At 48.0% G+C, this 22,876-nt stretch overlaps 1 protein-coding gene across 1 annotated transcript in view; it reads right to left on the bottom strand.

Annotated features, from left to right (window-relative positions):
• Window positions 1–9,056: 9,056 nt before the first annotated feature.
• TUBGCP5 (tubulin gamma complex associated protein 5) overlaps window positions 9,057–22,876 on the bottom strand; it is a 34,200-nt gene continuing 20,380 nt past the window's right edge. The window contains exons 15-23 of the mRNA XM_055142757.1: window positions 22,233–22,421; window positions 19,147–19,326; window positions 17,122–17,206; window positions 16,897–17,017; window positions 14,127–14,305; window positions 12,998–13,123; window positions 11,983–12,071; window positions 10,535–10,635; window positions 9,057–9,505 (exon numbers count right to left, since the gene is read on the bottom strand). Coding sequence (XP_054998732.1) covers window positions 9,459–9,505; window positions 10,535–10,635; window positions 11,983–12,071; window positions 12,998–13,123; window positions 14,127–14,305; window positions 16,897–17,017; window positions 17,122–17,206; window positions 19,147–19,326; window positions 22,233–22,421 — 1,117 coding nt within the window. The 3' untranslated portion in view covers window positions 9,057–9,458. The remainder of the gene's footprint in view (window positions 9,506–10,534; window positions 10,636–11,982; window positions 12,072–12,997; window positions 13,124–14,126; window positions 14,306–16,896; window positions 17,018–17,121; window positions 17,207–19,146; window positions 19,327–22,232; window positions 22,422–22,876) is intronic.

Here is a 22,876-nt window from a genome sequence, read left to right on the forward strand (position 1 = left end):
TTGCAGGCAAAAAGGAAATTGGAATCTTTTCTCTTTGAGGGGGGGAGAAGGGTCACACCCGGTGATGTTCAGGGGTTCCTCCTGGCTCTGCACTCAGGAATTACTACTGGTAGTGCTCAGGGAGCTACATGGGATGCCAGGGATCAAATCTGGGTCAGCCGCATGCAAGGCAAATGCCCTCCCTGCTGTTATATCACTCTGGGCCCAGGAAACTGGAGTCTTAACAGGGCTCACATTGAATATGTAGATTGGTTGGGGGTGTTTTGACATTTTCCAGTTCACAGATATGAAATACTGTCTTTCCATTTTTTTAGCTTTTTTTGTTTTTTTTTGGTGAGTTTTTGGGCTACACCCAGCAGTACTCGGGACTTACTGCTGGCTCTGTGCTCAGGGAGCACTCCTGGAAGTGCTTGGAGGACCCTATGTGGCCCAGGGATTTGAACCTGAGTGGGCTGCTGCAAGTTAAGTGCCTTAATCCTTGTTCTATTTCTCCAGCCCCTTTTTAAAATTTCTCTAAGCATGTTTTATAGTCTTCAGTGTACGGGCCTTTTGCCTCTTTGTTTAAATTTGGTTATATGGTGCTCTTAATTCCCTCCTTAGATTGTTTTTTATTCGTGCATAGAAATGCAATTGATTTTTGCATGTTGATCTGGTACGCAGAACCTTCACTAAATTCATTTATGAGTACTCAGAGTATATGTGTTCATGTGTGTGTTGGTGTGTGCATTCATTCTTTTTTTTTTTTTTTGCTATTTTTGGGTCATATCCAGCGATGCTTAGGGGTTACTCCTGGCTCTGCACTCAGAAATTACTCCTGGCGGTGCTCAGGGGACCATCTGGGATACCGGGGATCGAACCTGGGTCGGCCGCACGCAAGGCAAATGCCCTACTCACTGTACTATCACTCCGGCCTGGTGTGTGCATTCTTTGTGATTTTCTATGCGTGAGACCTCAACATATGTTAACAGAGACAGTTTTATTGCTTCTTTCCAATTTGGCTGCCTTTTCTGTTTCTTGACTCAGTGCTCTGGAGAGAACTTCCAGTACAGTGTGAACAGAAGTGATGAAAGCGGGTGAGCTTGCCTTGTTCCTCAATATAGGGAGAACATTTCCACCCCTTCCTGATCGAGTGATGTTAGATGTGGGTTTTTCATGTGCCCCGAGGTTGAGACAGTTTTCTTCTGCACTTAGTTTGTTGCTGTTGTTGATTTCTCTTGAATCATGAAAATACATTGCATTCTGTCACTTTTCTTCTGAGTTAATGAGAAAACTCCAGTTTTTATCCTTCATTCGATTGATGTGGTTTTGTCCATTGATTTTCTTATTTAAACCACTGGACTAAATCCTGCTTGAAAATGGTGCACATTTGTTTGTTCTTTGGGGGCCAGTCCAAGCAGCAGTGCTGGGGGCTACTCCTGTCTCAGTGCTCCAGTCCTTTGAGCATCTCCCTAGTCTTTAATACATGTGGACAAGATTTGTCAGTGCTTTTTGCATTAAGAAAATTGTTGTGGGGGCTGGAGCAATAGCACAGCGGGTAGGGCATTTGCCTTGCACGTGGCCGACCTGGGTTCGAATCCCAGCATCCCATATGGTCCCCCGAGCACCGCCAGGAGTAATTCCTGAGTGCATGAGCCAGGAGTAACCCCTGTGCATTGCCGGGTGTGACCCAAAAACCAAAAAAAAAAAATTGTTGTGGTATTCCAGTCCTGTGCTCCACTGCATGAGTCAGACTCTCAGGCCTCTTTTATTATTTGGAAGGGTGTATCTTTGGGGCATTTCTGGTGGCCAGGGGCTATTCCTTGCACTTATGCTCAAGGATCACTCCTGACAGTGATGGGGGATATTACGTGGCACCAGGAATTTGCACTGCATTTGGTGGGATGCAAGTTCAGCCCCTTAATCCTGTGCTATCTCTCCGGTCCCTCAGGGTAGTGTTTTGTTGGTGGTTTTTGTTGAGGATGCTGCATCTATATTTATAAAGGTGTTGAACTTTTCTGTTTAGTGTGATGGTTTGGTAGCAGGATCTTTCTAACACTATAGGGTGAGTTAGCAAACCTGGGTCAGCTTCACAGCCTGTCAGCAAAGGGTGCCTCTGAGGGATGATTAGGTGATTTTATAGGCTAAATTGAAATTCGGCTCAAGGCTGGTAAGTGACCTTGTGGCAACCTTGGGTGGCAAGAGCATCAAGGAACCAGACCCTGACCACTAGTGCCCATTCTGCGTGAAGACGCTCTGAGCGTTCTGCACAGGGAACTTGGTGGAGCTTTGCCTCCTGTCTCTTTGCCCACTGACCTCAGGATAAAGCCTTTTCTTTGTCAAAGCCACTACAACAGTCTTTATTTTGCTTTGAGTTTTTAAGCCACACATGGCTGTGTTCAGGGGCTCCTTCTGGCTCTGTGCTCAGAAGTGATCCCTGGTAATGCTCATGGGACCATCCATGGTGGCAGGGACTTGAACCAGGGTTGGCTGCATCCAGTCAAGTGTCTTAACCCCTGTATTATCTCTCTAGCCTCATAGCCATCAGCCTCTCAGACATACACAGCTACAGTGGCCACCATGGGGCAGGAGATGGTGAGGCCAGAGCTTCTAAAACTCTTGTCTACAGCCCTTTTCCATAAGAGAAACACACACACAGACACAGACACACACAGACACAGACACACACACACACACACACACGCACATGGCCCTAGGGAGACAGGTAAATAAAACAGGTCAGCATGGAGGCTGAAGAGATAGTACAGAGAGGAAGGCATTTGCCTTGCATACAACTGACCCAAGTTCAATCTCCAGCACCCCATATGGTCCCCCGAACCCCACCAGGAGTGATCCCTGAGCACAGAATAAGAACTAAGTCCTGAGCATTGATGAGTGTGCCCAAAACTCAAAATCAAAACAAAACAAAAAAAACAACCAAGTAAATCTAACACTAGCAAAAGAGCATAAAGATCACTGTCACTGTCATCCCGTTGCTCATCGATTTGTTTGAGCGGGCACCAGTAACGTCTCTCATTGTGAGACTTATTGTTACTGTTTTTGGCATATCCAATACACACAGGTAGCTTGCCAGGCTCTGCCGTGCGGGAGCGATACTCTCAGTAGCTTGCTGGGCTCTCTGAGAGGGGCGGAGGAATTGAACATGGGTCGGCCACATGAAAGGCAAACGCTGTGCTATCACTCCAGCCCAAGCATAAAGATATTTATTTTAAAATGAACGTAAGAAAAGTTACCCCAGGGGCTGGAGCGATAGCACAGTGGGTAGGGCGTTTGCCTTGCGTGCAGCCAACCCGGGTTCGATTCCAGCATCCTATATGGTCCCCCGAGCACCGCCAGGAGTAATTTCTGAGTGCATGAGCCAGGAGTAACCCCTGAGCATCGCCAAGTGTGACCCAAAAAGAAAAAAAAAAAGAAAAGTTACCCCATATATGTTGCAACCGTCAGTTTGAGAGGACACAGAGCCCCGAGTCTGCCCCTGGCCCACGTGAACAGTGGCCTTTGCCAGTTATGCTCGAACCCACTGCCCTGTTCTCAGCAGAAGGGGGGCCAGACTTCAGTGGAACTTGTTGGAACACGATTGAGCTGGCATGCGTAGGTCTCACATTCCTCTCAGCCTACAGTGCTCAGCTGGCCCGTCTCAGCCCCGGCTGTTCTTCATCTGCGGCAGGACACAGGCATCTCACTGCCAGCCCCAGCCCGGGCTCTGAAGGCACGTCCCCATACTTGCTTAGGACATCCCCTCCCTCCCTCCTTCCCTCCCTCTCTCCCTCCCTCTTCCCTCTCTCCCTCCCTCCTTCCCTCTCCCTCCCTCCCTCCCTCCCTCCCTCCCTCCCTTCCTTCCTTCCTTCCTTCCTTCCTTCCTTCCTTCCTTCCTTCCTTCTTTCCTTCCTTCCTCCCTTTCTTCCTTCTTTCCTTACTTCCTCCCTTCCTCCCTCCCCTCTCTCCCTCCCTTCCTTCTTTCCTTCCTTTTTCTTTCTTTCTCTTTTTTCCTGTATTTTTTGGGGGGGCACACCCAGTGATACTCAGGACTTAATCCTGGTAAAAGATTCTCTGCATGCCTCTGCTTGCAGTGAGGCAACCACAGTCTCTGAAGACTCCCACTTCTGTTTCTGGTTCGGTTTTTAGACCATACCAGCAGCAATACTCAGGGATCACTCCTGGCAGCGCCCAGAACTCCATACGGGGTGCCAGGGATCAACCCAGTTCAGCTGAGTGCAAGGCAAGTGCTCTGCCTGCTGTCCCAGGCTTCAGGGTCCCCAGGATGTCTTACTTCTCTGAAATTCAGCTCAAAGCTTTTGTGCACAGTCAATACCATTATTTTTCCTTGTCTTTTTGGGGGTGGGGGGATACACCTGGTAGCCCCCAGATGCAATGGGGGGTTGCTCCTGACGGTGTTCAGGGGATCATGTGGTGCCTGGATCAAACTCATGCTCCTTGAAGCTCCCTCTTGCCTTGTTAACTACATTGGTGAGCATGGCAGAGAGATAGGACAGCAATTAAGGTGTTTTCCCTGCACACAGCTGACCCAGGTTCAATACCCGGCACTTCACATGGTCCCCTGGGTCCACCAGGAGTGAGCCCTGAGCATCACCACTGGTGTGGTCTAAAAACTGAACCAGAAACAGAAGTGGGAGTCTTCAGAGACCATGGTCGCCTCACTGCAAGCAGAGGCATGCAGAGAATTTTCCAAGACAAGAGAATTTGGATCCAGTCTCAATTTTTGATAAGGGGAATAGCAGAAGTAAATCATATCTAAGTAGTTGGAAAGGTGACACTTCCACACAGCCCGATTTCATCTCAGCCTCCTCGTGAGAAGGTCGGGGTGCCGCAGAGGACAGGAGTACCGCCATCCTCTCTGGCTCCAGCCAGGGTAAGAGATGGTTGCCCAGCTTCCACCCTGCTCACAGAGCCACTCACCTGCAAGGGCAGAACACCCAGAAGGGACCCTCCCCTCCACACCTCTACGGGGGCTCACCTCTGGAACTTCTGTTTTCTGCAGGAAACGTGTCCCGCTTCTTTGCTGGAGTTGTCTGTGCTCTAGCTGGGGGTGTTTGGACACTCTGTCTCTCAGCTAAAACTTTTAGATCCCATCATACATTTTAAGGTTGACATCTCTCTTTTTTTTTATATATTGTAGACATTAGCAAAGGGTATGCTTTTGCCCGGTTGGTTTATCACAAACACTTTTAATATGTCCTCATTAAATTTTCAAAGTTATACATTACTTTGAGATTTATGGTAAATGCCCCCTTGTTTAATGTAATCAATAAAGCCACTTCTCATTGTCAGAACAATCTGCCAAGTCAGGTTGTTGCCATTAGAAAATGTCTGACTTTGCATTTTAATCTTTAAAAGCTACAGCAGGTAGAGTACATGCACTTGGCCAACCCAGGTTTAATCCCGTGGCATCCCGTATGGCTCCCTGAGCCCGCCAGGAGTGATATCTGAGCACAAAGCCAGGAGTAAGCCCTGATTACTGCTATGCGTGCACCCAAGACAAAGCAACCAAACCAGGCCAGAGTACAGCGGGTAGGGCATTTGCCTTGCACACGACCAACGGGGGTTCAACCCCCGGTATCCCATATGGTCCCCTGAGCACCACCAGGAGTAATTCCTGAGTGCCAAGTGACTCTTGAGTGCAGAGTGCGGGGAGGAACGCCTGAGCAGTGCTGGGTATGACCCCAAAAAACAACAAAACAAAACAAAGCAAAACAACCAATCCACATCCTTGCTGAATAGCCCACCTCGCCCCCCTCAACTCTCACTGTCCATCTCTTTGGCCTCATGATTACTTTCCCCAGTAGAGTGTGGAGCATTTTAATCAGAGCCTTTCCGAGTCCCAGCTTGCGATTTCCAATGTCTCTGCCAACCTGAGTGGGGTCCAAATGCTATTTCTTTGAGACTATTTTGGAGCATGCTGTGCAATTTTGTTGCCGCGAGTTGGACATGATGTTCTGGGTAAAAGGAACTGAGGTTGATAATGAGGCTTTTAGTGCAATGTTTTATGTCACGGAGGGTAGGTTCTGCTCACCAGCTGCTCCTGCTGGAGGTGTCAGAGGCTGGTTTCCCGTGGTCTTGCCTTTGTGCTCTCTTGCTGGCTTCCCCCTCCAGGCGTCTGGGATAAGGACCAGCTTGCAGCTCTTCCCAAACTCCCGTCATTTAAAGCCCTGCTGATGTGGCAAGGTGCTGGGGTAAGGGACGCAAGGCTGCTGACCTCAGCGCTTTCCCACCTGCCCCTCCACTCTGCCTGTGAGCAGCTCTGAGGGCCCGAGGGTGCTGTGGGCTTTTCCTTCCTCCCTGATTGTTCAGGCTCAGGTAACAGTCTCTTGCCCCAGGCCTCAAGAGCAGAATTCTCCCAACGGGCTTTCAGAGTGGCCGCCCTGAAACGGGTGAAGGGTGCTCACGTGCCGTGGCAGAGAGTGCACTTTGGGTGGCAGCCTGTGTGGCACATGCCGGCATCGACTCCAGATGCTACATGCCTGAAAATCCTGGTCTTTTCTATGTGGGGGCCACACCCGGCCATGCTCAGGACTGACTCCTGGCTCTCAGCTCAGGGAGCTGGAGGACTCAGGGGACCTTATGAGAAGCCAGAGATTGAATTTAGGGGGCTGGAGTGATAGTATAGCAAGGTGCAACTGAGACACACCCAATTCCAACAAGCACTAATAATCCTAAACTGCTTTTCTCTTTCTTTTATGTCATTTGTATAGTTTATTTAGCAATGTCCTTTTTGTATAAATAAAGGAAGACAACTGATGCTATGCTACGTAACATGGGAATTAACTGACTCAAAAAATATTTACTCCTGGGCATCCATATTTACTTGACTGAAGCCTCAGTTGCCCTTAGTTCCTAACATTCCACAAGCAAGGTCCCGACGAGGGACTGATGGATCCAGGGCAAGCTGTGGGATACCCTGGCATCAAAATGGGCCAGGTCAAATGCCTTAATACTTAGCTAAGTTAAGAGCACAGTCATGGACAAACTCTGTCATAACCCAAAGAGGTAACTGAATAAGGACCCTGCTGGGGTTAGGAAAGACTAACCTGGCCTGAGGACTGTGGTCTGGAATATGTAGCGAGATGTCCTCAGGAAGAACCAAACCTTAAGCTTAATATATCTCTTACTGTGCTCAGACAAAATGACGTCACTAGAAATATTATAAGAAGTAAATTTACTGTGACTGCTTAAGTGGATTACTAGCTGAGGAGAAAGCAATACACCCTGGATGGAATCCCACCCTTGGGAAGATCTAGTAATCTTGAGTTATCTCCTTAGATGAGATTTTTTTGTACTTGAGAAGGAGTGGACTTTACCTCTCTTTGTTGATTTGTTAATGTTCAACCCCACCTTTGTATCCCCACCCTACATGATTCCTATTTAACTGTGCTGTAAGGGGTTGTGGGGAGAGACTGAGGACTAGAGACGATGGAGTAAGACTTGGGGAGACACTAAAGACTGAGACGACAGAGGAAGACCAGAGGGAATAGAGAGGACAGAGAGCTAGGAAGACGAGAAATGATAGAGCCAGACTGGACTGGTTGTAAGACATGCAGGAGAGTTGCTGAAGAGAGAACTGTTGAAGATGCCGAGGACGAGACTCTGGAACTAGACTCTGAGGACTAGACGCTGAGGACAGAAGGTCGACAACGAGACGTTGAAGGCGAGGAGGAAAACTGAGACTTTGGAGACTTTGAGGTCTGTGAGACTTGGATGACAGAACTCTGATGACTGGGACTGCGGCCAAAACGACAACTACGGCTGCACTGTAAAGGGAGGGATCGAACGATGCCAGGGAGTCAGCCCGCTGCCCGTCCTTCGTCCGTCCTCCGGAAGAGAATGGAGAGGCGGCTCCTAGCCACCAAACGCCACCACCACATCCTGCCCACACGGGCCCACCACTGCAAACCTTTCCACCATTCTTCTTTCTTCTTGTGTTGTTGTGAAAACTCACAGATCCCCAGTACCCCATACGGGTCCCAAGCCCACAAGGAGTGATCCCTGAGCGTAGAGCTAGGAATAAGCCCTGAGCGCTGCCCGATGGGTGACTCAAAAACCAAAACACACACACACACACACACACACACACACACACACACACACACACACACACACACACACACACACGTGCTCATAGAGCAAACCAGACCAGTCTCAATCTGGGTATGGGTGTGACCATCACTGTCCACAGCGCTGTGACCCACAGGATTGGATGAGGCCTCATCTCATTGTGGCTGCTCAAGATGCGCTGTGGTGTTTCCGTGAGATCTAGTAATAGTAGTTTATGCCCAGGTATTCAGGCATTTCTTCCCGTTTCCCTGTCTGCACACAGGACCTGCTGTTGCTACATGATGACTGAGGTTTGTCCAACAACGGGGACCTAGGGTTCGGCTCTGAGACTGTTAAACATGTGCCTCACTGGGCCACATGGCACTAGGGAGACTTCGCGGGAATTGGCGGGGCTGCTGTAGGTTCTACCACTACACTCACGGTTTCCCTGGCAGGCTGCTTTTTGTTTAGTGCTTATTTATGGTGTGGGAGTCTCGTCCAGTGCCTCACCTGCGGTGTGGCTCCACAGCCTTGAACCCAGGAGCTGTTTTTATACAAAGAAGATGGAAAACGTTAAGACATGCCAAGTAATAGCATGAACGACAGCCGGCCCTCAGGGAGCTGCCTCCGACGTGTGGCCTGTGCTGAACTCTCCATCTGGGACCATGAAAGTACACTCTGGGGCCAGGAAAGGAGAGCAGATGTTGCACATGCCGAGCCTGTACCTGATTGAGTCAGACTCCCAGCAGCACCCAGTCCTCCCAATATTGCTGGTGCAACCCTGGAGGTCCCAGCAGTAGGGGGCGAGGCTGGCCCCGGAATCGTAGCTTTGGGCCCTTGCGCTAGTCCAGTTGGCCAAGAATTGCTGGTGGGATCCGAAGAAGCCTCTGCCCCCTAAAATAAAAAAATATAACTCTGCACTGTACTACACTAAAATAAGGCAGTTGTAGGGAAGAGAGCATGTAGAACTCAGAGAAGCCCGGTGACAGCAAAAAGGACAGAATAATTAAAAGTGTTAATTTATTTTTAATATCACAATTACATTTCAAAACTATATCTTTTACATTCGAAGGTATCAATGCCATAATCTATAGCTTACAGTAGGAAATATAAATATAAATATAAATAGCCTACATACACTTTCCATTATTGATACAATTTTACACAGGTCCCTGTTCATCCTCCGAGACTCTCTTGAATAAATAACTCTGAGTACACTGTCCAGAGAGCAGGTCCAGGTTCATTCTGGTTTGTTCTGTGGTGTGCGGTCTCAGACTCGTGGGCACATGCCTGCCCACTGAGCCACAGCCTTGGCCAAGGAACCCAAGGACAGAGATTCCCATGTCTTACCGGCACATGGCAGACATGGATATGCATGGAGAGTGGTGAGTGATTCAGTGCACAGTGGATATTTAACTCTGTTCCATGCCAGCCATGAGTGACAGTGCTAAAGATTCCACTGTGGAAAGAATAAAGATAAGATAAAAATAATAAGTTTAAATATGTTCAAGTAAAGCTTTAATACATTCAAACAACATTCTCTACCTTAAAGTAAATGCTATTTTTAACACTGAATAAAGATGGCAATTATTAAATCCAAATCAAAAAGCTATCATTTAGTTCTATTTTATCTCTTTTTCATTCTGGAAACAAATTTCGGGCACTTCGATGAATGAATCATATTTGTCCCATATGTCACAAAACCTGGAGCCAGCTCTAACAAAATGCCATGTCTCGCTACCAACAGAACAGCCGGGCATACTGATCACCAGTGCGTCTCCTGACAGTTTAACAGACATTCAGCAACTCTGAGTGGAGCAGAGCTGAAAAATGCAGAAAGGTGAGGTGTCCCCCCAAAGCTGACAGAAACAGTGCTTTGTCCTGTGTCCACTGATCCCACGGCTTTTTCTGCTGTGACTCACCCCTCAGGCCTCGTCAGCTCACATTGTATTTTGTTTTTCTGGGCCACCCCCAGTGGTGCTCAGGGCTGACTCCTGGCTCTGCACCAGGACCGATCCTGGCTCTGCACTCAGGGCCCTCCCCGCCGTGCCATTGCTCGGCCCCCTCACTTGTGTTCTGAGCTGTCAGGCCTACGGCTGCTTCCCTGGAGGCAGAGGCAGCCCGAGTAGCTTTGAAACTGCTAGAGAAAAGACCCTGAAGTCCACCGAGTCTTCTGAAAGGAGCAGTGACAAGCCTGCCTGGGAAGTAGGAGCGAACCTTCTGCCATCTCCGTGGTCAAAAGCCCTCGGCCCCCAAAAATGACCTGCAGACTAGGAAGCACGCGTCACATCTGATCCGCATGTACCCCACTGCATCTCTCAAGACAAACCAAAGCCTTGAACAAACACTGAGGGACTTCTCAGGCTGGAAAACAGTGAAATACTCATCACTGTTCATAAGGCCAATCCTCAAACCAAAACGCAGTAACAAAAACTGAGTAACCAGGACGCTGAGCTGACACTACATCGTATCCCAACAGGGCACTCACAATGGGGAAAGGATCCTCTACAGACGGCTTTATTCAGGATGGTTACAAGGAACATATGGCAGTTTTTAAAGTCAGACTCCATCTTCTCTATAGACTCCATCCTAGGAAGAGAAAGCGCACAGGAAGCTCACAGGTCAGCTACATTTCTGTGTGGTGATTGCAAGTGTACTTTAACTTTGTGGAAACGTTTAAAAGTTGTAAAACAAAATACTCTGCCTTTTTTTTTTTTTTTTTTTTTTTTTTTGCTTTTTGGGTCACACCTGGCAATGCACAGGGGTTACTCCTGGCTCTGCACTCAGGAATTACCCCCCTGGCCATGCTCAGGGGACCATATGGGATGCTGGGATTTGAACCCGGGTCGGCCGCGTGCAAGGCAAACGCCCTACCCGCTGTGCTATCTCTCCAGCCCCCTACTCTGCCTTTTTTGATTTTTGAAAAATATTTCTTTAAAATGTTTTTGCTTTGTTTTTGCTTTTTGGGTCACACCCAGCAATGCACAAGGGTTACTCCTGGTTCATGCACTCAGGAATTACTCCTGATAGTGCTTGGGGGACCATTTGGGATGCTGGGAATCGAACCCGGGTCGGCATGTGCAAGGCAAATGCCCTACCCACTGTGCTACTGCTCCAGCCCCTTAAAAATTTTTTTTAAGATAACTAAGGTATCATGACTTATATGGTTATTCTCACAGAGTTTCAGGCATACAATGTTCAACATTAGTCTCACAACCAGTGTCTCCCTCCTTCGATGTCCCCAGGTTCCCTCCTGGCCCCCAGTCTGCCTCTCTGTCAGTCCCACCAACCTTTAAAGAAACCTTTGCACATGTCTGAAGGAAAGGCCCCTGTGGATATAAATTCGGGATGGGATGAGAACTGGGCCCCAACCCCTTTCCTTTCCATGGTTCTGTTTTCCTGTTTTCCACTTACACTTCTCTTCTACAAGAAATAGATCGGGCTGGAGCAACAGGACAGTGTGTAGGGCATTTGCCTTCAACGCGGCTGACCCGGGTTCGATTCCCCGCAACCCATATGGTCCGCTGAGCACCGCCAGGGGTAATTCCTGAGTGCAGAGCCAGGAGTAACCCCTGTGCATGACCAGGTGTGACCCAAAAACCAAAAAAAAGAAAAAAAAAAGAAGAAATAGATTAATGCGTTGACTCTGGCATTACAATCTGTGTCAATGAAACCATACCCAAGGGTGAGCCATCAACGATACACACCAGCACCAACATGTTAAAGATATAAAATGCTAAATTTATATGCTATTTTGGGGGGCAGAGAGGTATTACGGTAGATAGGGTACTTGCCTAGCACACAGCTCCAGAAATACAAATGGTTCATGTCTAAGTGCTATGTGATGTAGTGCCAAGATGGAAGGAAAGGCTCCAGCATGAAGCCAGTTAAAAGGGAAGCTGGAAAGACCCGAGGTTGCATAAGGCCTATACTTACCGCCAGGCGCCCAGGCCAGCCTGCCAGCCATCTGCGAACATGAGTGCCAAGTTCAACACCTTCATGATGGCCTCCTTCACAAAGCTGACCTGGAGACCAGAGCCACGTCAGTCACTGTCTCTCTCCAAGGGTCAGTCACCTAGGCTGACATCACTTAATTCAAAAGAGCCCTGCAGGGCTGTCAGCCCCTTTCCGTGTAAGGCAGGGATGAGACCTCCCCTGAGCTGGGGCCTGAACCCTCACCAGACTCCTAGAAGCAGAGCCTTTTCAGGAGGGTCACTTCACTCCCCGGTGAACTGGGACAGTATTGCAAAGGCTGTGAGATGATTTTGTGTCAGAGTTACCTGAAGCTGGCTGCAATTCTCCACTAAAGCACTGGCATGACTGTAGCACTAGTGTGGCTGAAACACTGATATAACTGTGATACAGGTGTAACTGGGGCACTGGTGTGACTGAGACGCTGGTGTGACTGAGGTGCTAGTGTGACCGAGGCACTGGTGTGACTGAAGTGCTGGTATGACCGAAGTGCTGATGTGACTGAGGTGTTGGTGTGACTGAGACACTGGCGTGAGCGAGACACTGGTGTGACTGAAACCCTGGTGACTGAGACCCTTGTGTAACCGAGATCTGGTGTGACCAAGACCTGTTGTGACCGAGACCCTGGTGTGACCAAGACCTGTTTGTGACCGAGACCTGTTGTTACCGAGACACTGGTGTGACCGAGGTGCTGTGTGACTGAGGTGCTGATGTGACCCAAATGCTGGTGTGCTGGAGTGACTGAGTCACTGGTATCCACAACTGCAGACTCAGTATCCCAAAAAGTCCAAGTACAGTGCAAAAAGTCCCAATAGAGTTCTTTTCTCTTCCCTTCAATGCAACTTTCAGCGATATTTGCAAGCTCATTCAATCTGGTGCTTGCATGGAAGATTCGTCTCCGGAACAGAAACTCAGACAGAGGCCCCACCTGCCCTCACCCAACCTCGGTGGCCCCGTGTACAGGGGGCATCGCACGCACCTTCTCTCTCAGCAGACACCGGTCGTGGATGGTTGACAGATACCTGTAGTGGATTTTAATCAGCTGATCTAAATCCTTGGCTTCCTCAACCTGATGTTGGAACTCCAGCCCCGTACTGTGAAGAATCTTGGAGGGGAAAACAGAATTTATCAGCAGATGCCTTCTTTGAGGACCAGACAGAAAACTTATCACTGGTCTCTACTCTCCTAAATCAGCCACCACACCTAAGGCCAACAAGGTCTCCCTCTTGGAAGGCAGGTTCTGGTCGAGGGCACGGGGGGTGGGGCGTGGGCTCTCGCAGCCAGTCCGTGCCTCCCTCTCACTCACCGTCCCTGTGAGGACCACAACTGACCACACAGAAAATGCACTGACTTTTACATTACCAGGTAAATTTGTTGCACAGAACTATTATTTCTTTTTTTTTTTTTCTCTTGGGGACACCCTGGCAGTGCTCTGCATTTATTCCTGGCTCAGAGGACCATATGAGGTGCTAGGATCAAACCCGAGTCCGTCGCATACAAGGCAAGCACCCTGTCTGCTGTACAATATTGCTCTGGCCCTGAACTCTTTTGAGAACTTTTCTTAAAACCATTGTTAAGAAATGTGAGAAGTATCAGTTACTTTGAAATAAGTTTTCTTGTTGCTAAGGAAAAGCTCTTGGGGCAAGAGAGAGGCAGCACAGTGGTTAAACCTTCAAGGATTCCAGCCCACGGGCTGCAGCCCAGAGGCCCCTGAGCACTGCCAAGGTGGCTGGGGAGTCCCGGCTGCATCCTTGGACCCGAGCACGGAGCTGCTGGCACAGCTGGCAGAAAACTGCCCGTGCCACTGCCTACCCCAAAGAAGATCATGAAACCCGCTATTCTCATCCTTATGCAGCACCCTGGTCTCACCCAGGCGTCCCTGCGGAGGAGCTGCTCCCCAGGACAAAGGAGACCTGATGCTCAGCAGGCTACCCCGCAAGAGAAGCCCTGCATGGCCTGAGGCAAGGGCCACAGTGCCCAAAGGCAGAGCCTGGACACTCCGCACAGTCCAAAGCCGTTTCCCCCATGGCTGGGCTTATTTATGGGTCATGTTTCTGACACGGCCACAGTGGGAAAGCAGTTTCCAAGGAGGGCAGGCAGACACGAACCCTGGTCATAATGTAGTTGTGTAAGCTATTCACAAAGTGCATGAGCTTCACTCGTAAGAGGAACATACGATGGATCCGCTGTCTCACTGGCTCCTTCTGAGGCCCACCCGGGGCGGCTGTGTCTCGATCACTGCTGAGCCCTGCTTTGAGTTGTGGTTTCTCGGCAGCACTAGCTTTCTCTGTAAAAGATTAAAAAGGGAAGGCAAGAGGCTGGAGCCGAAAGCACAGTGAGTAGGGTGTTTGCCTTGCATGTGGCCGACCCGGATTCAATTTCCAGCATCCCATATGGTCCCCTGAGCACTGCCATGAGTAATTCCTGAGTGCAGAGCCAGGAGTAACCCCTGTGCATCACCAGGTATGATCCAAAAAGAAAAATAAAAAAAAGGAAAGCATATTATATTCTATCAACGGAAAGTTTTTTCTCACCAGATTTAATATTATTTATGATTGGGGCTGGAGCGATAGCACAGTGGGTAGGGCGTTTGCCTTGCACGCGGCCGACCTGGGTTCAATCCCTGGCATCCCATATGGTCCCCCAAGCACCGCCAGGAGTAATTCCTGAGTGCAAAGCCAGGAGTAACCCCTGAGCATCGCTGGGTGTGACCCAAAAAGCAAAAAAAAAAAAAAAAAAATTATTTATGATAAAAATTCCACATAATGAGGAAAGAAGAAATATATCTCAACATTGTGTGGGCATTATACAATCTCATAGTTAAACATCAAATTTAATGATTTAATGGTAAGAAACTTTCAGCCTTTCTTCTTGTATGGGCACAAGATGTTCACTCTCATCATTATAAATTGACACAGCACTGGAAAATGCAGACAGAGTAATTAGGCAAGAAAAAGAAACAAAATGAATACAAACTGGAAATGTGAAACTACCACTATTTTTTTTTTTTTTTTTTTGCTTTTTGGGTCACACCCGGCGATGCACAGGGGTCACTCCTGGCTCTGCACTCAGGAATCACCCCTGGCGGTGCTCAGGGGACCATATGGGATGCTGGGATTCAAACCCGGGTCGGCTGCGTGCAAGGCAAACGCCCTACCCACTGTGCTATCGCTCCAGCCCCGAAAGTACCACTATTTAGTCAAAAACCCTAAAGACTAGAATGAAAACCTATTAGAAACAATAAGTGCAGGCTCCAAATCAATGCACAAAGCCTGCTGCACTTCAACATGCAGACAACAAATGAAAAAGTAAATACTAGGGGCTGGAGCGATAGCACAGCGGGTAGGGCGTTTGCCTTGCACGCGGCCAACCTGGGTTCGAATCCCAGCATCCCATATGGTTCCCTGAGCACCACCAGGAGTAATTCCTGAGTGAAGAGCCAGGAGTAAGGCCTGTGCATCGCTGGGTGTGACCCAAAAAGAAAAAAAAAAAAAAACTAATAAACACTGACAGCTGTGCGGCTGGGCTGATTGCTATCCCTGGCGCCCAAATCCCCCTGGGCGGGACATGCAGGAGGCCCCAGCACTGCTGGACCAGAGTAGGCCTGAGGGCAGGCCGAGTACTGGTGGGAGTAGCCCTCCACACCCGTGAATCTCCTAATTTCTGCCCAGTAAAGAAAAGTTTACAATGGCATGAAATAGAAAAATAATCCCACGAATGTCAATTAGAAGAACTAACCCTAAAATGACCATCCTACCCAAAGTATGTAAGAACTCAATGCAATTCCTTACAAAATTGGGAGTGAATGTTGCTAAACTCTGGGTGGACTCCCAAGCCCTCGGCAGTCTAAGGAATCCCTAGACAAAAGAAATAAGCGTCACTTTTCTTTCCCACAGGTTCCGGCCACACTGTACAGCTGTGGTAACGGAGAATAGTACAGTACTGGAAAGGAGCGACACACAGGTCAAAGGAATACAAGCGAGATCTCAAGAATTAATCCTCACAGGTAGGGACTGAATTTACTACAGAGGCCTAAAGCCTGAAATGTAGAGAGGAAAGTGTCTTTAACCAGTGGTGATTGGAAAACTGATTAGCCATACGCAAAAGAAAGAAAATGAGTCAATATCTAACATCATGCACAAAAGTTAACTGAAAAATGTATGAAGAACTGGATGGTGGAGTCCAAACCATAAACTGGAATATTCATAAAATAAAATAAATCAGGAGAAAGATGAATTTTGGATGACCTCACGTGAGACATAAAAAAGCAAATCAAGGGGAAAGATAAGGATCATGGAGGATGCCTCAGGGACCCGCAAGCACTGCCAATGTGGCCCAAACAAAAGCTAGACAAACAGGCCCTTGGATGCAGACCACAGGGGCAAGGAGTGCAGACCAGAGGGGAGACGCCCAAGGGGCCGGCGCGCTGCCAGTGCTCTGGAGATAGCTGCGTGTGGGAACATGTATTTGGAAGAGCTGTGAAACTGTACTCTTCACACACACACACACACACACACACACACACACACACACACACACACACACACACACACACACACACACACACACACACACACACACACACACACACACACACACACACACACACACACACACACACACACAGAGTTTCACACCAACATAACCTCAAGAAAAGGAGAACATTGTACATAATTTGGCTAAATTCCCAATCACACTATTTTGCTTCACTCAGGGAAGTTAATTATGAGATCTGTGAAACTTGCTGTAAATACACATATCTGGGTATTTATTTTTCAACCTGGATATTTCTATATACATAAAAAAAATGACCAAACAAGCACCTTATTATACATGAGGCGAAAATTAAAATGTATTTATTTACTGAAAATATCTTACCTCCAAATAGCAAAACATCCAGACTGTATTTTGCCCACTTTATTTGCAGTAAGAGAAGGAATACTTGATTATAAATTTTTTGACATTCCAGGCTTATAACAATATCCACAGGCCATGGAACCTATTGGGGGGAACACCAGAAAATTAGAATAGGAAGTAACCTAGTGCTTGCAAGTTTTAATCTTAGTGAACACTTGTTTTTTAATAAAGAATATCAGTGCATACCTTGTAGCTGAGGGTCAAGCCATCTAAGATATTAACGGGAAGTTTCTTCTTGGCTGTGTCAACATTTTCAAAAGCTATGGACAGACTAGAAGAAGAAACTTTAGTTTTTGTTTGTGTAAGTACTCTGCTCACCAAAATTGTACTTTTAAAAATTCTTAATATGGGCTGAAGAGATAGCACAGCAGGTAGGGTGTTTGCCTTGCACAAGGCCGACACGGGTTCAATTCCCAGCATCCCGTATGGTTCCCTGCGCACCGCCAGGGATAATTCCTGAGTGCAGAGCCAGGAGTAATCCCTGTGCATCGCCGCATCGCGAGGTGTGACCCAAAAAGAAAAAAAAAAAAAAAAAAAAAAACCCAACAAAACAAAAAAAACTCTTAATATTTTAACATTTATTATCATAGTATTTTTTTTTTCGCTTTTTGGGTCACACCTGGCGATGCTCAGGGGACCATATGGGATGCTGGGACTTGAACCCGGGTCGGTCGCCTGCAAGGCAAATGCCCTACCCGCTGTCCTATCGCTCCAGCCCCATTATCATAGTATTTACAAACAGCTACTGGGCTGGCGTGATAGCACAGCGGGTAGGGCGTTTGCCTTGCACGCGGCCGACCCGGGTTCGATTCCCAGCATCCCATATGGTCTCCTGAGCACCGCCAGGGGTGATTCCTGAGTGTAAAACCAGGAGTAACCCCTGTGCATCGCCAGGTGTGACCCAAAAAGCAAAAAAAAAAAAAAAAATACAAACAGCTACTATTTCATAAAACCCAGGCAAATATTCCAATATAGAATTTTTTTACCTGGTTATGCTCAGGGCTTACTTCTGGCTCTGTGCTCAGAGATCACTGCTGGCGGGCTATAGAAGTAAGAGGTGTATGGGCCAAAGCAACTGTACAGTGGGTAGGGTGCTGGTCTTGCACGTGGCCAACCAGCGTTCGATCCCTGGCATCCTATGTTTCCCTGAGCACCACCAGGAGTGATTCCTGAGTGCAGGTGTAAGCCCTGAGCATCACTGGGTGTGGCCCAACACACACACACACACACACACACACACACACACACACACGAAGAGGGGTAGATTTTTTTTTTTTTTTGAAGAGGGGTAGTAGGGGGCTGGAGCGATAGCACATCAGGTAGAAATGGCTGAACTGGCAGACAGCGCAGAGCTGGAACTTGCACCTTCACAGCATCTTTCCATCACCTACTGAGCACCCCAGTGAAGAACAGGCAGAAGAGCTCCCGGGGTCAGGGCCAGGCACATGTCCACTGTGCGACAAGGCAGGCTTGGCTCGTGCCTGATCCCTCTGCAGGGGGCACCAAGTGGGGACGCTGGATGGGGCCCCAGAAGAGGTGAGAGCCAAGGCGGGAGCAAGCAGCCAGGTTTACAGAGCTGCCAAGGCTGGAAAGGGCACAGGTGATGCAGGAAGAATGTGGGCAGCTGGCAACAGACTTGCCCATGTGCACGATGAAGCGGTGGGTACTCCTGGCACCTGCAGGCAAGTGAGTGCCTCACCCACTCAGGGTGCCAGGCCCCTGACCACACACAGTCCCTGTGATTGGCCTGGCAGGACTGGGGGGCACTGCTGGCTTCTGACAAATGCAGAGGGCCCAGCCCTGTCCCCCGGAGGCTCTGAGGGGCAACAGCACAGCCCTGGGGTGGCCCCGCCTGGCATGTCTGTATGCCCGGATACAAAGGTCCTCCGTTCACAGTGCCACCAGGAGCCAGAGAGCGGCCATGGGTGACAGCAACACTGAGGCCTTCAGGAGCTGGAGGCTCTCAGGCAGGAGAGCTGCAGGGGGCCCTGACCGAAGGAACAGGACAGGGCAGGAGAGGACACACGACAGCCAAAGAGAGCCACCGGGTGCCGCCCGAGCAGCTCGTGCCAGGCAAGCGCTTTACCATCCGGGACTATCTCTCTGGTCCCCTCAGTTCTTGAACATGTCAAACAATAGCAAAGTTTCAGACACCCTGAAGTGACCCACATGGCTCCTGGCTGACACTCGGGAGGCGCCTTCCACACTCACCGTGCGCTGTCCTCGGGGTAGCGCTGCGCGACCGCGTCCTGGAGCTGGGCGTTAAGGAAAGACACATTTTGCCAGGTTTCCTCTCGGATCTTATCAAAGATGGACGTGTAGAAGTCATACATAGTATCACCACCTTCCATTAAGAAAAAATTCCTCATGGCCTGCAGGTATTCAACCAACCTAAGTGAAGAGGAAGTAAGTGACGGGAAGGTCTGAGAGAAGCCTCAGAATCAGCAGTTTCATACACTACCATCACAGTGACTGAGTTTGGGGCGCCAGGAGGGCAGTGCTCAGGGGCCAGCATCCAAGATCAGTCGCCTGCAAGGCAAATGCCCTAGCTGCTGTGCTACTACTGCTCTGGCCCCGACAGTGACCTAGGTTTATATTTTGAATTTACCACAATCAAATACTAACACCTCCTATCAGACTGAAGAGAGAAAAAAAGCATATCCTTTATTTTAATAATCAGAAGTGGGCAAAATGTTCAAGAATTACTAAAAAAAAGTTAACCCATTAAGAGCAATCAAAAGTTAATGCATTCATGGTGAACTTCCACTGTTACTATTTAGGAATTTCTTGCCAGTTTTTTCTCTAAGCATAAAAGAATAACTACTGGGGCGCAAGGAGACAATACAATGAATAGGGCGTTTGCCTTGCACATGGCTGAACCAGGTTCGATTCCCAGCATCCCACCTAGTACCTGAGCACTGTCAGGAGTAATTCCTTAGTGTAGAACTAGAAATGACCCCTGAGCACCACTGGATGTAGCCCCAAAACAAAAATAACAACGATATCGTCACTGGCCACGATCCAGTCACACGTCCTCCTCTACCGGAAGGGAGCATAACACAGCACATGCCATAACCATGGCGCTGGACCCCACGCCAGGCTGTTTCACTTGGGGCGCCACACCCATCCCCGCCCCAAAGGACCTAGTCCCGGCAGCCGAAAAACCTCCAGAACTCAATCGCCACCATGCTCATGACTGCTCTTCACACTCTCGGGCTGAGTCTCACCCATAAGTGAACCTCCAGAAAAACCCAGGCATGTGGGACTTTGTGACTGAAAAGTCTGGGCTCAACGAAACTGGGAATGGGGATCCTCCACCTGTGTCCCCCTACTTCCGTTAACTCAGCAACCACACCCATAAGCCACCTCTGGCTAGTGCCAGATAATCTCATCATCAGCCACCATTCAGAGTCGCATGTCCTTTTCTCCAGGAAGGAAGCATAGCTCGTGCCAGGCTATTTCACTTGGGGTGCCCCAAGAGGGGGGAGGATGAATTGTCTCGACAACTCACACCTTACACCACCCATACTCCAAAAGTACCGCACCACATTTGATGGGGTTTAAAGTAAGAGGCAACCAACCTTAATGGAATTATATATATATATATATATATATATATATATATATATATATATATATATTTATATATATAAGCACACAAGGTTTCAACCTTTAACAGCATGTTAGTGATCTCATAGAAGGGCTTAATGATCCCTGGGTGAAATACAACAATCTTCACACTCTTTCCCCTAAGGAAATTTTTTCATAGTATTTTCAGCAGTTTTTCATAACAAACAATATTTCAGTTCTCAGTTCTGCCTTGGGGCAGTGGTTGGGGTTCAGAATATAAACATCCAAAATATGGTGGTGGGAATTGGTGTTTGAATTTAACTGTAATCAAATATTGTGAACTACTTTATACAATAAAAAAAAAATTTAAATACCAAAAATAACAACGAAAGAATAACTATGGTATATACCTTTAATAACATTTTATGCTTTCTTATTTTTTTGCTTTTTGGGCCATACCTGGCGATGCATGGGGGTTACTCCTGGCTCTGCACTAATGAATTACTCCTGGCGGTGCCCAGGAGACCATATGGGGTGCTGGGAATCGAACCTGGGTCAGCTGCATGCAAGGCAAATGTCCTACCCACTGTACTATCACTCCAGCCCCTGCTTTCTTATTTTTAAATAAATAGTTTAATAATATTTAAATAAATTTAAAAATATTTTAAAATAATATGCCAAAAACAGTAACAATAAGTCTCTCAATGAGAGACGTTACTGGTGCCCGCTCAAACAAATCGATGAACAATGGGATGACAGATTTAAATAAAAAAAATTTAAAACATTTTTAATTGGGGCCGGAGCGATTGCACAGCGGGTAGGCCGTTTGCCTTGCACTCAGCTGACCCAGGTTCGATCCCCGGCATCCCATATGGTCCCTCAAGCACCGCCAGGAGTAATTCCTGAGTGTAAAGCCAGGAGTAACCCCTGAGCATCGCTGGCTGTGACCCAAAAAGCAAAAAAAAAAAAAAAAAGTAATTAACATTGCAGCCTTATAAAGCTCACATGTGGATATGGATATACAGTAATTTCATCAGAGGACTAGTCATCCATTACTTAGTAATTTCGTGTTTTTCTCTCCAGTAGCAACATATGATGGACACTTTTGTTCAACAAGGCTTTTCTCTATTTCTTTTTTCTTTTCTTTTGCTTTTTTGGGTCATACCCAGCAGTCCTCAGGGGTTACTCCTGGCTCTGCACTCAGGAATTACTCCTGGTGGTACTTGGGGGACCACACAGGATGCTGGGGATTGAACTTAGGTCGGCTGTGTGCAAGGCAAACGCCCTACCTGTACCATTGCTCCGGCCCCTTTTCTCTATTTCCTTAAGGATGGATTCTCAAAAATAACTGAAGAACTAAATTTCAAACATAGTGAAGAAAACTTTGATAGTTAATCTGGTGACTCTCAAAGGAAAAATATTACATAACCAGTACCTATTTTTTTTTTTTTGCTTTTTGGGTCACACCCGGCGATGCACAGGGGTTACTCCTGGCTCTGCACTCAGGAATTACCCCTGGCAGTGCTCAGGGGACCATATGAGATGCTGGGATTCGAACCCGGGTCGGCTGCGTGCTAGGCAAACGCCCTACCCGCTGTGCTATCGCTCCAGCCCCTAACCAATACATATTTCAACCAAAACTTGAAACTTGAAAGCTTTCAAGTAATTTCACTTGTTCTTCATCCCTAGCAAACCTGGGGCTGCTTCTGAAAGTAAGTTCCCTGTACCTGTAATCTTTTTTCAGAGTCCGCATGAGGTTGCCACAGCAATCGAGATACTGCCTGTCGATATGAGGGTAGAGGCAAGACCTCAGCGTCAGCTCAAAGGTCTGGCATGTTACGGATTCTGACGACCTGTCCACAGAGATGTGTCCACCAGCGAACTGCTCCTGAAAGTCACTCTGCTCCAGATACAGCCTTTAACAGAAAAGACACATTCTTCTAAGGGCTGTTACCAGCAGAATTCCCTTACCCTGCAATGCACATCACATTTGGAAAAAAAACTTTATTTTTCTTTAAATTTTAGGCCATACCTGGTGATGCTCTAAGGCATGTTGGGTGACCATGGGCTGCTGAGGGTCAAGCCAGCATCAGCCACTTGTTAGGCAAGGGTCTTAACTCACCAGCCAGTCTCATTTTTACGGTTAGTCTTAAACTGATCAACTCTTGGAGAAAAACCAAACTTTTCCCTCAAAATATCCTTAAGAGGGGCTGGAGTGATAGCACAACGGGTAGGGCATTTGCCTTGCATGCGGCCAACCCGGGTTCGATTCCCAGCATCCCATATGGTCCCCTGAGCACCACCAGTGGTAATTCCTGAGTGAAGAGTCAGGAGTGACCCCTGTGCATCTCCGGGTGTGACCCAAAAAATA

This window comes from Sorex araneus, chromosome 6, assembly GCF_027595985.1.
Source record: "Sorex araneus isolate mSorAra2 chromosome 6, mSorAra2.pri, whole genome shotgun sequence".
Lineage (NCBI taxonomy): Eukaryota > Metazoa > Chordata > Mammalia > Eulipotyphla > Soricidae > Sorex > Sorex araneus.